At 46.2% G+C, this 14,003-nt stretch overlaps 2 protein-coding genes and 1 long non-coding RNA gene across 6 annotated transcripts in view; 2 read left to right on the top strand and 1 right to left on the bottom strand.

Annotated features, from left to right (window-relative positions):
• The first annotated feature begins 221 nt into the window (after positions 1–221).
• copz1 (COPI coat complex subunit zeta 1) lies at positions 222–2,338 on the top strand. The gene is made up of 9 exons (XM_088369494.1): positions 222–353; positions 745–813; positions 903–984; positions 1,063–1,154; positions 1,298–1,353; positions 1,437–1,514; positions 1,586–1,637; positions 1,715–1,753; positions 1,901–2,338. Exons 1-9 carry the CDS (start codon positions 336–338, stop codon positions 1,946–1,948), a joined length of 534 nt encoding a protein of 177 aa, XP_088225620.1. The 5' UTR covers positions 222–335; the 3' UTR covers positions 1,949–2,338.
• A 6,407-nt stretch (positions 2,339–8,745) lies between these two features.
• Positions 8,746–12,998, bottom strand: znf740b (zinc finger protein 740b). 4 transcript variants are annotated; one of them, XM_088364923.1, is made up of 7 exons: positions 12,842–12,954; positions 11,419–11,565; positions 11,039–11,269; positions 10,771–10,896; positions 10,571–10,700; positions 10,369–10,487; positions 8,746–10,252 (listed from the first exon to the last, which is right to left on the bottom strand). In XM_088364923.1, the coding sequence occupies exons 2-7, from the start codon at positions 11,461–11,463 to the stop codon at positions 10,076–10,078; spliced, it is 828 nt and encodes a 275-aa protein (XP_088221049.1). In that variant the 5' UTR covers positions 11,464–11,565; positions 12,842–12,954; the 3' UTR covers positions 8,746–10,075. The 4 variants fall into 4 exon arrangements, with proteins under 4 accessions (XP_088221049.1, XP_088221050.1, XP_088221051.1 ...); XM_088364924.1 differs by lacking the exon at positions 12,842–12,954 and adding an exon at positions 12,445–12,747; XM_088364925.1 differs by lacking the exon at positions 11,419–11,565 and having other exon boundaries at positions 12,842–12,998.
• LOC148401440 (uncharacterized) overlaps positions 9,618–14,003 on the top strand; it is a 32,600-nt gene continuing 28,214 nt past the window's right edge. The window contains exons 1-2 of the long non-coding RNA XR_015854957.1: positions 9,618–12,816; positions 12,903–13,071. This is a non-coding gene — a long non-coding RNA (uncharacterized LOC148401440). The remainder of the gene's footprint in view (positions 12,817–12,902; positions 13,072–14,003) is intronic.

Here is a 14,003-nt window from a genome sequence, read left to right as displayed (position 1 = left end):
CGACATTATATTATGTAAACTATAAAAACATTTAGAAAATAGAGTAAAATGTAAACTACAATAAAAATGTAGTTTAGATTGCTTATCAACACTTTTGTGTAATTTGTCAAGTGTGTTCATATTTTTCTTATGTATTTATATTCTTATTTATATTTCAGAACAGTTTCCAACTTTTTTAATTAACTCCATTTCACTGAAAAGTTGGTCGATCTCGCGAGAAAAGTGCTGAGCTACGTGTGTTTGCCGCCAGCCAATAGGAAAGCGCCTCATTCCGCGTACCGTATCACGTGGTTTCTGACAAGTCCACTCTACCGGGTTTGCCAACATAAAACAAGATGGATACTCCCATATTGGTAATATCGCTACTTTGAATAAAGCCTTTGTTTTCTAAGCATGCCGTGTGATATTATGGGAAACATAGAGACGGCGTTGGTTCGTTCGCGGAATGGTACAACAACACGTTGGTTAGCTAACTAGCCGGCCAGCTAGCTAGCTAGCCAGCCTCTGTGAGCTTACTTGTTAGCTTGGCTTCCGTCCGTTCTGGTGATGTGAAAGTGTCACGTTTCACCTTTCACATCAGCCAAATCAAAAAGCAACAATCGGCTATGGGTATCATTTGCATTTCAGCGTCGTTCCGTGAAATTGGCCTTTTGTTGACGTTTGAAGCAGCAAAAGCGACGCCCGCCACCAGCTGATGTTCAAATTCCAAATGTATTCGTTTCTAACGACGTGTCATTTAAACAGGAACCGTCTTTGTACACCGTGAAGGCAATTCTCATTTTGGACAATGATGGCGACCGACTTTATGCCAAGGTACAGGAGAGTTCATTGCATTTCTTTAATTAAACTTTGGCAATTCTTCCGCTTATGCATTAATCGGACCCGATGACATGTTTCTGCAGTATTATGATGACACTTACCCCACAGTGAAGGAACAGAAAGCATTTGAGAAGAACATATTCAACAAAACACATCGGACAGACAGTAAGAGATCGTGTTTCCCAATTTGAAGACACATGTTGCATTATCTTGAATATGGATCTTGTCTATGTGCATCACAAGGTGAGATCGCATTACTGGAAGGCCTCACGGTTGTCTACAAGAGCAACATTGACCTCTTCTTTTATGTGATTGGAAGTTCGCATGAAAATGAGGTACGTGTTTGTATCCCATAACAACGACAGGTCGGCCCGTCGTGAGTCCATTTTTCATTTGTTTGAAATGTATTTGTGCTGTAAGGAACAAAAGTGACACAAACAGCTTCCATTTGATGAAGAAATGTTTCTCGTTTGAACAGCTGATGCTGATGTCTGTTCTGAACTGCCTCTTCGACTCCCTCAGTCAGATGCTAAGGTATGCTATTGACATTTTTCATTAACGTCATCTTCTCGGACTGGTTCAGAGAAACTTTTAATGTCTTCTACTCAAACCTACAGAAAAAATGTTGAGCGCAGAGCATTGTTGGACAATATGGAGGGGCTTTTCCTTGCCGTGGATGAGATTGTGGACGGAGGGTGAGTTAAGCGTGAGCGTCTTCATCAGTCTCCGTTGAGGTGATGAGCTTGCTCTTTGCTGCCCCCTGCAGGGTGATCCTCGAGAGTGACCCTCAGCAAGTTGTTCACCGTGTGGCCCTAAGAGTAAGTCGCCACTTCTGCTTCTCTTGGTACTGTATTAAGACACATGCTGGGAACCTGAAACATCTGCTCTCTTTTAGGGGGATGATGTGCCTTTGACTGAACAGACCGTCACCCAGGTTGGTCCCCGCTGTTTATAAAACAACACAAAACAATCGCAAAGCCCGACGGAAAAGGCATCTGCAGCCTAAATCAGCTGTCAACAAACTTTGGCCACTTCTAACAGCGACAATAAGCACGAAATTTAAGCAACGTTTCCTTTCCAGGTCCTTCAGTCTGCCAAGGAACAGATCAAGTGGTCCCTTCTCCGGTAGTCGCAGCCGCGCAACGCGCCCGCTTGTCATGGCACTGATCCACATCCTCCTTTTGCTCCCCTGCAATCACCGCCGTCAGCTGCCGCAGCCCCAAAAAATATTTTCTGTACAGCTGTGGACACTAGCGGCTTCAAATCAGGTGTACATTCTCTCCGGTTGAACTGCTCTCTTTGTATTTTTATTTTCTCATGATGAAAACCAGCATATGGCTCCCTGATTCTTAAATCAGCCCATCAGAGCTGGTGACAACATTCCACGCATGGCCCTTGTAATCTTTTCATTTGTTGATGGAAACGTACTGTAATGTCATCACTGGTGGCCGAACTTTATTTCATTTTGCCTTCTTTTGTCATCAGACCACTTGAATAAAAGTCTGTTGATGCACTCCAACGTTTGTTTGCTCCTCATAAATGGTGTGGTTCTAGTGAGCCGGCCGTCTTAAGCGAGGGCGCCCTCTGCTGTTCGTTTTGTCACGGTGCAGCAGGTGCGGTGGACAGACCCGTCTTTTTAGGTGCGCGCAATTGGAATTGGTTGGTTGCTCCTTGCAAAAGCGGAAAATTTGTTGTTTTTTTCATTCAGAAATTGTTCCCACATTTCAACAGAGTAATAAAAAAAATGTAGTCAGTCATGGAACTTCCCTACTTGTGTTCTTTTTTTGGTCTCGTGGTATAAAACAAATGTGTATGGTCAGGAGAATTCACCAAAAGGCATCGTCAACACATTCTTGCTAATTTTAGACTTGACTGTGAGAACTAAGCCTTTGTTGTGGCCCCTTGCAGGAAAAAAAATACCTCGTCCACTAAGAACAAGTTAAGTTGCCAATCCTCACCTCAATCGATGAACTAGAATATCATTGATTGAAGCAAATTGATCGTCGGACCATTTTATTCACTTAATATCTTCACTCATATCTGGGAAGCACCATTATGGAATCGAAATAGATAGAAAGCACAGTACGAGACAAGCGGTGAACCTTTTTTAGTCAAGCTACCAATAATAAATTACTGTCAGGGCGGGCACGTTTTATTTGACAAGCGTGTAACTGTCTTACGCAATGTGTCCACTAGAGGGCACTGACACGTTTACTTTAGCTTTAACGTGTTTAAGAAAAAAGCAGTCAGGGCAAATTCCCCCGTTTTATACGTCAAATTAGAAAAAGAAAAACTTTGCCATCATTTTTGTTTGAGTTGTGCAATTTCTGTCATTTTTTTTCCAGTGTGCCACCACCGTTGTGAACATTTTGAGCAGGCATTTAACTGGCTCTTAAGGGCCTTCGTCTTTTCCCGCGATATTTAAGATTGCTGTGGCATGACGACTTTTTTTTCTTTACGTCATAGAAGCTCATCAATGAAAGTCTTATCGGCTCTGACCCGTGGGGCTAATTACTTCCTTGGCTAGCCTCCAGTCTGATTCAGAACCTTGAATGAGAGCCTCTAAGAGCCACAATGAAAGAAAGCATGAATGAACTGTGACTGTATGTTACTGCTTCATGCTAAGTGTTTTACTAGCCAAGAAGCCATGCGGAGAGAGGGGGGTGGCGTCATCATTATCGCGCTGCTTTACAGTTATCGCACCAGTTTGCCAGCGAAGCGAGGACAGCGGGAGGACGCCGACGTGAAGGTTAGTGGAGCAATAAATGTGATGAGATGAAATCTTGGCTCCTAAAGTACACACTTGGCTTCTTTTGGTCGCCATCTCGCGCATGCGTGCTTCCATCTGCTAATTACACTTGCGCCATCGTAAAAAAAAAAAAAAAACCAGAAAAAAAACAACCCAGTAACTTCTCTTAATGATGGTTGGAATGTTTGAAAGTGCTTGACACGCTGTCAGAGAGGTGCGGGCTCGAGCTTTCGTATATGATCGATGAGTACAGTGCAAGCGAGAGTTACTCGCTTTCTTTTGCGTGCGCCTGAGTGCGCTGTGCAAAAGAGTCAATAAATTCTCGTCATCTGTAAGTTTAAAGTCTTAATATCATAAATGAGGCCGAGCAGCCGTCGGGCGGCGTGGACCGTGCGAGAGAAAACTGTCACAATAAGTTTGGATCTCGAAATACATTCAAGACGGAGCCATTTGATTGGCTAAATACATTCAAGACGGAGCCATTCGATTGGCTGAGCAGGACAAAGAGCATGACCCTTGGAGCATTTAAAGGCTACTTTATGGTAGCTAGCTAACATCCACACAAAGATACGAACCAAACTCCAAAGACTGAGTACAAACTATATAAGGGCATTCCAATGGCCATGAATGGAGAAAAAGGAGGAGGTCATTAAAGGTTAGGCTAGAAGAGCACACGTGCAGGAGCAGGAGGAGGCGGTGGAATGGGCCCGGGCCCAGCCGAGCCTGCATGCAGCAACTCTGCAGCCTGACGTGTTTTATGGCCCCCGCTGGCCTCTCTGGCTCTCTTTATGGATTCCCATAGAACGGAGAATGGCGACTGCTCCTGAAAAAGCCGGCCAAAAACAACACCTTCGCTGCTGCACTCTTGCCTGCCTTGGCCATAATTCAGCAAGCTGTTTGTGCCCCCGCCCCCCTCCCCAAAAAGAGCATTCATTGTAATGACAAAAATGACTGTAAATTTTGATGCTAATGTTTATTTTTTGTTGACGTCAGATAAAACTGTCAGCGTGAATGTGCTTGGTTTATTGGACGTCGTTACAGGTTGCTGAAAAAAAAAAAAATGGTGGGCTTTGTGAAGTTACAGCTTTTTCCCCTCCCTCCCTTTCCTCCCTCCTCTTTTGGACTGGAATAGCTTTGCCTTCGCGAGATCAGTGCTTTTATGGCACTCGAAAGATTTACGACATGAAAATGTCCAACTTTGATAGGAAAATGAAAGCGGTCCTCCGAGGGAAGCCATTGTGAATCCCGCAGATATCGGAGGTGATGTGTTCTCCCTCCATTTTCCTTTTTCCCATCGAAGAGAAGAAGGCACGCTCAAAAGTGACGCTTCAAGCTGAGCAGATATACTCACGTGTGCAACCGGGTCACATCTGGAATGCAGTTTGACCCCGCCCTTCCCCCACCACGGGCCATAATCCTGATGGCCTTTCTGGGTTACTGCTGTTATCAAACACTCAACACCTTTGCACCAGTGATGATGCAAAACAGTACTAAAGAACGACAATCTGTCATTTTCATTGGAGACAGTCAACAAGACAAGACGCACGCACACGCAATTGCGGCCGTAAAGCTTTACGAGGGGTTCCCAAGTCAGTTTTTTTCCCCCTTGCGTGTTTAGTCTTGTTTTATGCCCTAAAAAAAATCCTCCCTGAGCCCTTCTGTGTTGGGACTCAAGTCTGCATGGGTGTTTTGCAGCAGTAGCAGCAAAAGAATGTGCAGAGGAGCATCTAGTCGGGCATACCTTTGAGCCCGCTGGTGCCCCCTCCCCCTTCTGTCATCTGCCCCCCCCTTCCCCGCGCGGATTCCCCAACCACACCACAACAGTGTTAACAGAGACGGCCACGACAGATTTACTACCATCGTCTTTCCATTGGCCGCCAGCGGGACAGCTGTGATTTATGGCCTTCCTCTCATTGGCCAAAAGCTGACAGCTAAATTTATGGCCGCACCGAGATTTGATGCCTCCTGCCTTTGAAGTGAGTTACAGCTCCATGGCTTATAGGACACAGAAACGGTGTCAGGTTGCGATCGTAAAGTCTTCTCCCCGAAGGGAGGCGGTGCTCCAGCATAAAAGCTCTGACGTCACAAGGGGGGGACAAGAGACCTCGCACGCCCAGCCGAGAGAAAGAACGAGCAGAATAATGCGGAGACGGTTTTGGAGAAGGCATTCGAGAAGTGCCCCCCCCTCCAGTGAAGGGAGGGACGCCAAAGCTCAACCTTGGATTTCAATCGGAACAAGGAGAGCATCGCCACTCGTTTTGTCTCACGTAAAACGTTTTGCTTCAGGCGCCCAAAAACACAACGCCCGCCTGACCCCGGCCTTGCAACAACCTTCACCAGTGGAAATTTCCATGGCTCGTCTCGCCCGTCCCGCTCACTCGCGCGGCGTTTCCATTGGATATGGCATCCTTGGCTTTACTATTTCACAATACAGTGACCACTTAAGGTCAGCTGGCAGAAGAAGACAGATTCGAAACAGTTGTGCGCCAACTTGGGCTCTATTTCTGTGCCTCAAGGTACAACTTCAACCAAATTTGCCAATTGTTAAAGCTTTGGGGTTAGCCCGCCGCTGAGGTCACATTATAAGCCTTCTTTCTTTTGCCATTCTGCTCGATGGGTCGTCCGAGACGAGCCCTTGGCTCCAGATGGAGGCGGAGCTCCTTGTAGCAAGAGATCGCTCAGCGCACCTTCATTGATTTCAATCGTTTCCTACCCTTTGACCTTCAGACCTGGGCGATTCTTGACCTTGCGTTAGCTGCACGTCGAGCCGTTCTGGAGCCGATCGCATCGAGCCTTCAGGAGTGAAGAAGCAAAGTCTGCTCAAGGCTTGGAAAATTCTACGCTGGCCAAGTGAGTGGCCAGACGGCAGGCAAGCCTGTTTTTCGCTTACTAATGATAAATGTTGAGGTGGTGAGAGAGAGAGCCAGCGGCAAGCAGCAGGCAGGTCAAGGTGACAGCAGCAATGGCCAAGTAAAGCAAGCGTCTCCACGGTGGGACCAAAAGACATTTGCTGACGTCCTCCGTTTTTGACATCCAACGATCAAAAGTTAACGTGACTTGTGAAAGATTACATCAAATCGTTCAACTTCCAAAGAAATGTCGTCACGCTGCTCTCAAATTTATTGTACGTGCGAGTGTCCCATACTTTGCTTCTGGATACAACAATTGGACCAATGACTCTGGAGGAAATTACAATATTTGGCAATCAATTATAGTCACGCTCTTCTCATTTTGGGGCTGAAGGTTTGACGAGAAGCTGCCAGGCAGGTTCCGTGAGCGCATTCATTGCAATAGCTCATTTTCTTTAAATGCTTCACCCATATGGTTGTGGCCATTTTGGGAACATGATACTGAGGAAAAATATTGAGCAAAAATCAGGCCCCCAAGAAAATGAGCCTTTGTTTTGTAAGCACAGGATTTGACTTTTTTGTTTTTTGTTACAACGTTGATAGTTGCTATCATTGCAAGACCCGTCAACATTTTTAATTAGGAGGAGAGGAGTGTGTGTGTGTATTTGTATATCTTTTTTTTTTTTTTTAGGAATAATTAATGCCTGCGTGTGCGCGCGTTCATATGCGCATGCGTGTGCGTAATTGGCGACATTCAACATAAAGTTGTATCTCCAGCCGTGCTGTTTGTCAACATAGTTGTTAAAATACAGAAGAATGTGTGAAACATGACAACATAGTTTAATAAATGTACTTTAAATAAACAACATAACACAAATGCATGAAAGCACTAGCCTAGCGTATCCTACCGTACTCAACTCTCATTTACCTTCTAGCCGACCCAACTCATGTTAAAGTAGTGTTGGGCTCCACCTAGCGTATGGGATGAACATAACATTGCCTAATCAGAATGGAGGACATGATGTATTATCTCGAGTTTTCAGCCTTCATCTCATGCTATGCTTTCTTTTTAGCTTTCGCCGCTATGGAGTGACGTGGACCACGAGGAGGACAATCGATGGATCCCCAAATCTGGTCGCCCACAGCAGGCAATCACTCACATTCATACGTATACACACCATCTACACAAATACACTATAAAAACGTTCGACAATATATATATATATATATATATATATATATATATATATATATATATATATATATATATATATATATATATATATATAAAAATGTTACAAAGGACGTCGAGGAGTATTTGCTCTTCTATTTGCGCGCGAAGAGCGTGTCGGTATTTTTTTTTTCTAATTCACTTATATTTGAATGTGTGGATTATTATGGTTGCAGTGGTGAGGTGATTTTGCATTTTACTCCATTCAAATTTTGATATTGAAGTGGATGATCGTAAACGGCTATCAGTACCCTGTTTTCATTGGTTACACTAACAGTCACACAAGTGAACCCACGATGATCAATGATCGTTCTGTCTCGCGGAGATGATTTCGAACCTGAATGATTTCTACACTTTGTGTATGAAGATGGAGTGTTCTAATCCGCTTTCTAATCTCCTCCCCATCTCACTCACTTAAAAAGGTCCATTGTTAAGTGCCGGGGGCCGGTGGGTGCTATAAATCAAGACGGCGGCGGGCGGGAGGGAGGGGGGCCAGTGAGGGAGGGCAACCTCCCATAGGGTGGGGGTGGGGCTGAGCACTACCAGCAGCCTTCGGGGAGTTAACTGGCAAAGTGGAAGGCGCCCAAGACTACGAATGCAGCGACCAACATATTGTTTCCTTTATTCCCTTTGAGAAATCAGATGACGTCAAGCGCTACAACTGGGGTCTCACTGACCCCCATCTTCTCAAATGTGGACCCTTGGAACTTTGCAGCCATCACACTGCTACTCGAACTATCCCGGTCTGCTCTTCTGACGTCACTGGAGGCCTCTCTCACTACTCTCTCCCCGAAAAAAGTGACACACTACCCCCTTGCGGCGAAAACGGGTATTGCTTAGCTGCGATATCAATCGTGACCAGGTGAATGGCAACGTAGAGGCATCGGAATGCAATTTCAAACATTGCATAAATCAATCAAAAGTCTCTAATCGTGTTAAAGGCCCTCAGAACAGACTATCTTATCATCACTCACATTTACTGAGTGGGAACGGCGGACATTTTAAAAACTAATTGTGGCAAAATAATTGCCACTGATAAATAGTTTAGTATAAGTTGTCAACATGTGTCCTATTAAATAAGTGAGTATGGCATGCAGTTCTTAAAAAATGGATCGTTTTATTGAGACTTAGGGCCCTAAAACTCCACGCACAAAGCAGTGTAAAATGTAGCTAGAAAATGTACATCGTTTTACCCTAATGCCTAACAATGAAACACTGAATCGTGGCGGGGTCTCTACATTTGTATAAATGCAGACAATTAAAAGAAAGATGTTTCCAAATGAAAAGTTGCTCCACCTTCCAATCACGCAGGAAATCAGACTAGGCTTCAAAACTTTCTAAATATGGAGATTTTTTTTCTTTTTTGGGGGGGGGGGGTATAGGTCCCACATTTTGAATACAATTTAAATACTTATATTAACTTACTGAGCAGAGGTCAGTGTCATTGATGGTCCCCCATCTCCTTTTGCTTAGTCCAAAAATAGCAACGCAACTCCCCCAAAAATTGAATGGAAAAGCAAAACACTTTTTCAACACATCTTGCTTCAGTTTGGTGTTTGGAGATTGAACCGGACGGACACACGCTTCTACAGGGGATGAGCTCGTGGAGTTCAAAATAAAAATAAAAAAAAAAGCAGCACTTAGACATCATCTTCACAGAAGATGCTCAAGTGTTTCAAACTAGAAATGAGCGGACTTGGCACGGTTGTCTTCACATTCAATCTCGTTGAGCCAAAGGCGAGCGAGCGCGCCCTGGGCCACATCCCACAAAATGGATGGACTAATGAGCCGGAGCGTTCATCCAAAAACGACCAACAGATCAACAACCTGAACTAGATGGGATGATTTCATAAAAAAAAAAGAAAACGCTAAATACAAAGGTGAACCCGCGGCGGAGGACTAAATGCATATTTGGATCGGATATGAGCTTTTGTTTCGCCACATTGAAACGCAACATTGAAAAATGTTCAACGGCTTTCACGCGTTGAACATTTTTCAATGTTGATTGATTTTCAAGTGCGAGACCAAAGCAACCTGATTTGACCAACGGAAGCTGACAGAGTCTTGTGCGACGGACACCGTCCGAAGGTCCGGCTTGATTTCTGGGCTCGGCGGGATTCTCAAAGACGCGGCGGAGACGCCGCCCACGATGGCGGCTGTCTGCCGGCTGGCGCTACTCCAGTCTTTAGTGTGATCAAGCGCCAGACGATCATCCACTTATTGCCACTGCCGTGTTGAGAAGAGAATCGCTCGTTCTCCTCAGATCTCGACAACACAGGGAAGGAGATTAAAAAGGTATCAAAATCCGTGACGGAACTAACTTGATCTGGTTGTCTTAGCTAGCTAGCTAGGTGTGTCGTCTAAGCCGCCCGCCTTCAGCTTTCGCTTCAGCAGCGTGGCCAGCTGTCCGTTGGGTCCTTGCGGGGGTCAGACGGTCAGGCGGCCGCCGGAAGGCTGTAAGGGGCTCCAGGACGCCGTGTGGCCGCCGGACGTGCCCTGCGAGTACGCCGACGAGCGCCCGTCGCAACACTGGCCGTCGTCTTTGGACATGCCGGCCACGCACAGGCGCCGGTGCCTCAGCAGCCGGTCCGTCCTGGAGAAGGTCTGCGGGCAAAGAGGTCGGTTGTCGGCATGCCACTTTTGCAACATTTGGCATATCAAACCAACCGATCAGAGGAAAGAAAGGGGAAAATGGCGTCCCGTCCGGCTGCGCCACTCACCTGATTGCAGCGATCGCACTGGTAGGGCTTCTCGCCGCTGTGCACCCTCTTGTGGCGGTCCAGGTGGTAGCGCTGGATGAAGCGCATCTCGCAGCTGTCGCAAGCGTACGGCTTTTCCCCTGCGGACACGCCATTCTCAAGGTCAGGGGGCGTGGCGCGGGCGGCGCTTCAAAACAGCCTTTGAGCGTCAATTGCCCCTCACCCGTATGCGTCAGTATGTGCCGCTTGAGGTGGTAGCTGCTCCGGAAAGCTCCGTAGCAATGGTCGCAGATGAAGTTCTTCTGGACTTTGAGAGCGCTGTCGTCATCCATGTCCAGCTGCTGCAATAAAGGCTAGCAAGCGGGATAAAATAAACACCTTTCGTCAACCGTCAGACAAACGTGAAAAGAAGCTCAAGCGTACCCGCGCTTCCTCCTTGACCCGGACCGATTTTTTGTGCTTTTTCTTGACGTGGCCGCTCTGGCCGCCGTGTGTGTTCTTGCCGTCCAATATTCTGGAAGTGTGGTAATCGCCATCCTTTTGGATCAGCTTGGGGAGAAAAGAAATGGTCGGATTAGGATTCTCGGCAACAGGATTGGCGCTGAGCGCCAGGTGGTCGGTCGGCGCCAAAGCTGCATGGCGCGCCATTCGGCTGCACCCCTCGTGCTGCTTTTGGAAGGGTTGCGCTCACCAGGGGTGGGCAGCTCCCGGTCGACAGATGGCCCACGTGGCTGTTGGCTTGCGCGTGGTGCCCTTGGTGTCCGTGGTGGCTGTGGCCGTGGTGCGGGTGGCTTTGGTGGCCCTCCGACGCAGCCCGGTGCCCGTGACCCAGGGAGGACATCATCTTCTTTTGAGCCGCAATGTTGTTGGCTTGCATCAGGGCCATGCCGGACAGCACCTCCTCGTAGCCCGGCGAGCCAGCCTGGGAACGCAAACGGCGACATCAGACCCGGCGGCGGGATTTCACGGCAGGACGGCGAAGCGGTGCCGAGCAACGCGAGTAAACACGAAAAGGGCAAGCCTCTGGTGCCACGTGATTTGGATTCTGCAGATGGAGAGACTTCCACTGACCCATTTCGCATGCTCTCCAACAGAGTTGTTTGAATGGTGTGTCATCGCCGTGCTTTTGAATTTTTGTGTGTGTGGGGGGGGGGAGGTGAGGCACAGCTGACCTCAGTCAGAAGAGACCACACGCACCCAAATCACGGAGGCCAAAGCCTGAAAATAGAGGCATGACAAAATAAAGCTACGTGCTTCAGTCAGGAAGCAAGTTTATCAAGCATGGCAGGGATGAGATGGAGCTCTGGCGCTCAAATCTGCAGCATCCCTTTGACTTGACATTCAACGTTCGTGTGTGCGGGGGCACCAGAAAGCACGACAGCAAAGTAAAACAAACAACGAGCGGAATGTCAGAGGAGCTCGAACACGAACGCACACACATTGTGCTACAGGGACAACTAAAACAATTGTGCGGGTCAAATCTGGACGTTTTTGACCTTTTGCCCATCTGTGTGATCACATTTAAGCTGAGAACTTTTGTTATACAGGATATAAAAATACGTGATGTATTCCGACTACACCACATGGAAACCTGAGTAGGAAAACAAATTATTACGTGATTGATGACATTTTTAACGACGTACTGTGAATTGTAAACAACCCAAACAAGGCAAATGACGTCACGGCACGTTGAGCATCTTGTATAGCGCATAGGAAAATGGGAAGCGCGAGGTTAGCAGTCGCGTGATCGCTTATCCAGAAGAGGGCTCCCTATCTCGCCCCCCACTTTGTCCACATTAATATTGATTTTCAGAAAGGTTACAGTTACTTCCGAGTCTTCTTCCAATAGTTCTGACACTTTATCCTTCTTATATGCCTGGAATAGTTTCCGTTTTCGTCGTGAACTAGTCTGATTCCACATTGTGTAAACCGAGCTTCGTTCTATTATCTACAAATGGTAAAGCATCTCCTCTAAGATCAAGTCTTTTGAATAAGAGATCCCTTTAGCTAGGGGCTTTCACATGCAAGGAGAAATGATTTAGTTGAAGCAAAGGTGACACATTTCTAACTGTACAAGTTCGCTGGTTAGCTACTTACCAGAGAACAGGTTGGTGAGCGGAAACGTAGCAAAATAGTCGGCTGCGGGTTTTGATTTTAAAGACGGATACCCAAATTGGCAAAAGAAATCGGAGGCCGCACTGAATGAAACCAAACAACGCGTGCTAGCTTGTTAGCTAGTTGTTCGTTTTGAGGTGGGGGGGGAGTCTTGCAAGACGGTTACCCCCACCCTCCCCCACCCCAGACGACACAACAACAGCCAGGCAGGCACACACAAGGCACAGCAGGCAGGCAGGCAAGCAAGGCGGGCTGGCTCAGGGACCAGCACACAAAACTACCGCAGGCTGTGCTGGAACCTTCGCAAATCCGAAAACAGCCCACCAATGAAAAGATTCTGCACACGCGACTAAGGTGTGCTCCCGGTTGTTTTGCTTACCTTTTAATTGTTTACAGTTTTGCCGATTATTAGTTGACGCACTTCCAATTTTTCTTTTCAGTTTACAAACACTGACAGGAAACGCTACCGGAAGTGTTCCCCGCCGGAGTGTTCTGATTGGTCACAGGCGTAGCCATGTGATTGCCGCTCAATGACCTGTACGTGCGGCCATGTTAGTAAGGGACTGATGACGTAAGAGGCACGCTTCAGGAAAATACTGGCCTGAACACGTAAGTGTGTTTTCAATTCTTAAGTCAAGGAACATGTTTTGCATCACAGAAAAAGAAAAAAAAAAAAAAAAAACAGAAAATATCACCAAAAGTATACGGGGTGAGGCAGTGGGTTTTTACAACGTTGTTATGGTTTTAACCCTTCGATGCACAAGGGAAACGTGGGTCAAGGTTTCAAACTAGGGTTTCAAACCCGGGTTAGGGTTTCAAACAATGGTTTCATACTAGGGTTGGCGTTTCAAAGTAGGGTTTAAAGCTAGGGTTAGGGTTTCAAACTAGGGTTAGTGTTTTAACCCTTAGATGCACAAGACCATCAATTCTTTGATGACATTTTTCCATTCTTTTCATCAACTTCTCTAGCTTTCCTCTCCGTCCTTCCATGTTTGTGCACTTCATCACCTCTTGTATTATATTATCATAAAATGGCAGAATTTTGACGACATCTAGTGGCTGTTAATAAAATGACATCAACTGTCACACTGGAAGGGATTTCCTGTTATCAGTACCTTAGTGTTTTTTTTTTAATAATGATTGTTATTATTCATCCATAGCGTGTACATTATCAGATAAATCAGTCAGTTAACAAAAGCAGCAGTTAATACAACAGCAAAAAATAACTTTTGGTTGCTGTAAATTTCCCATCTGAGACCAGTGTCTTTCTGTGTGTGTATTTTATTGCAAAGTACGATTAAACAGTCATCCCCCTCCAAAAAGAAATCACAGTTAGAAAATAATTGCAGGGGCTGTTTACTTGTTTCAGCTGTGGGAAATGAGAAATCAATACCTTCTTTCTTGCCTAGATATTTGCCTTGCGTGAAATAAAAATAATCGGGAACGCATTTCATCTACACGCAGTGACTCACTTGAAGAAATCCATTTTCAGCCTGCAGTGGGTGGGAAGAATATTAACGTTTATTCTCGTTACTGTCCTG

The sequence above is a fragment of the Syngnathus floridae genome, chromosome 2 (genome assembly GCF_059516105.1).
Source record: "Syngnathus floridae isolate MCC-2025c chromosome 2, RoL_Sflo_1.0, whole genome shotgun sequence".
NCBI classification, from domain to species: Eukaryota; Metazoa; Chordata; class Actinopteri; order Syngnathiformes; family Syngnathidae; genus Syngnathus; species Syngnathus floridae.
The sequence above is the reverse complement of the archived record's forward strand: the minus strand, read 5'-3'. Positions and strand labels throughout refer to the sequence as shown.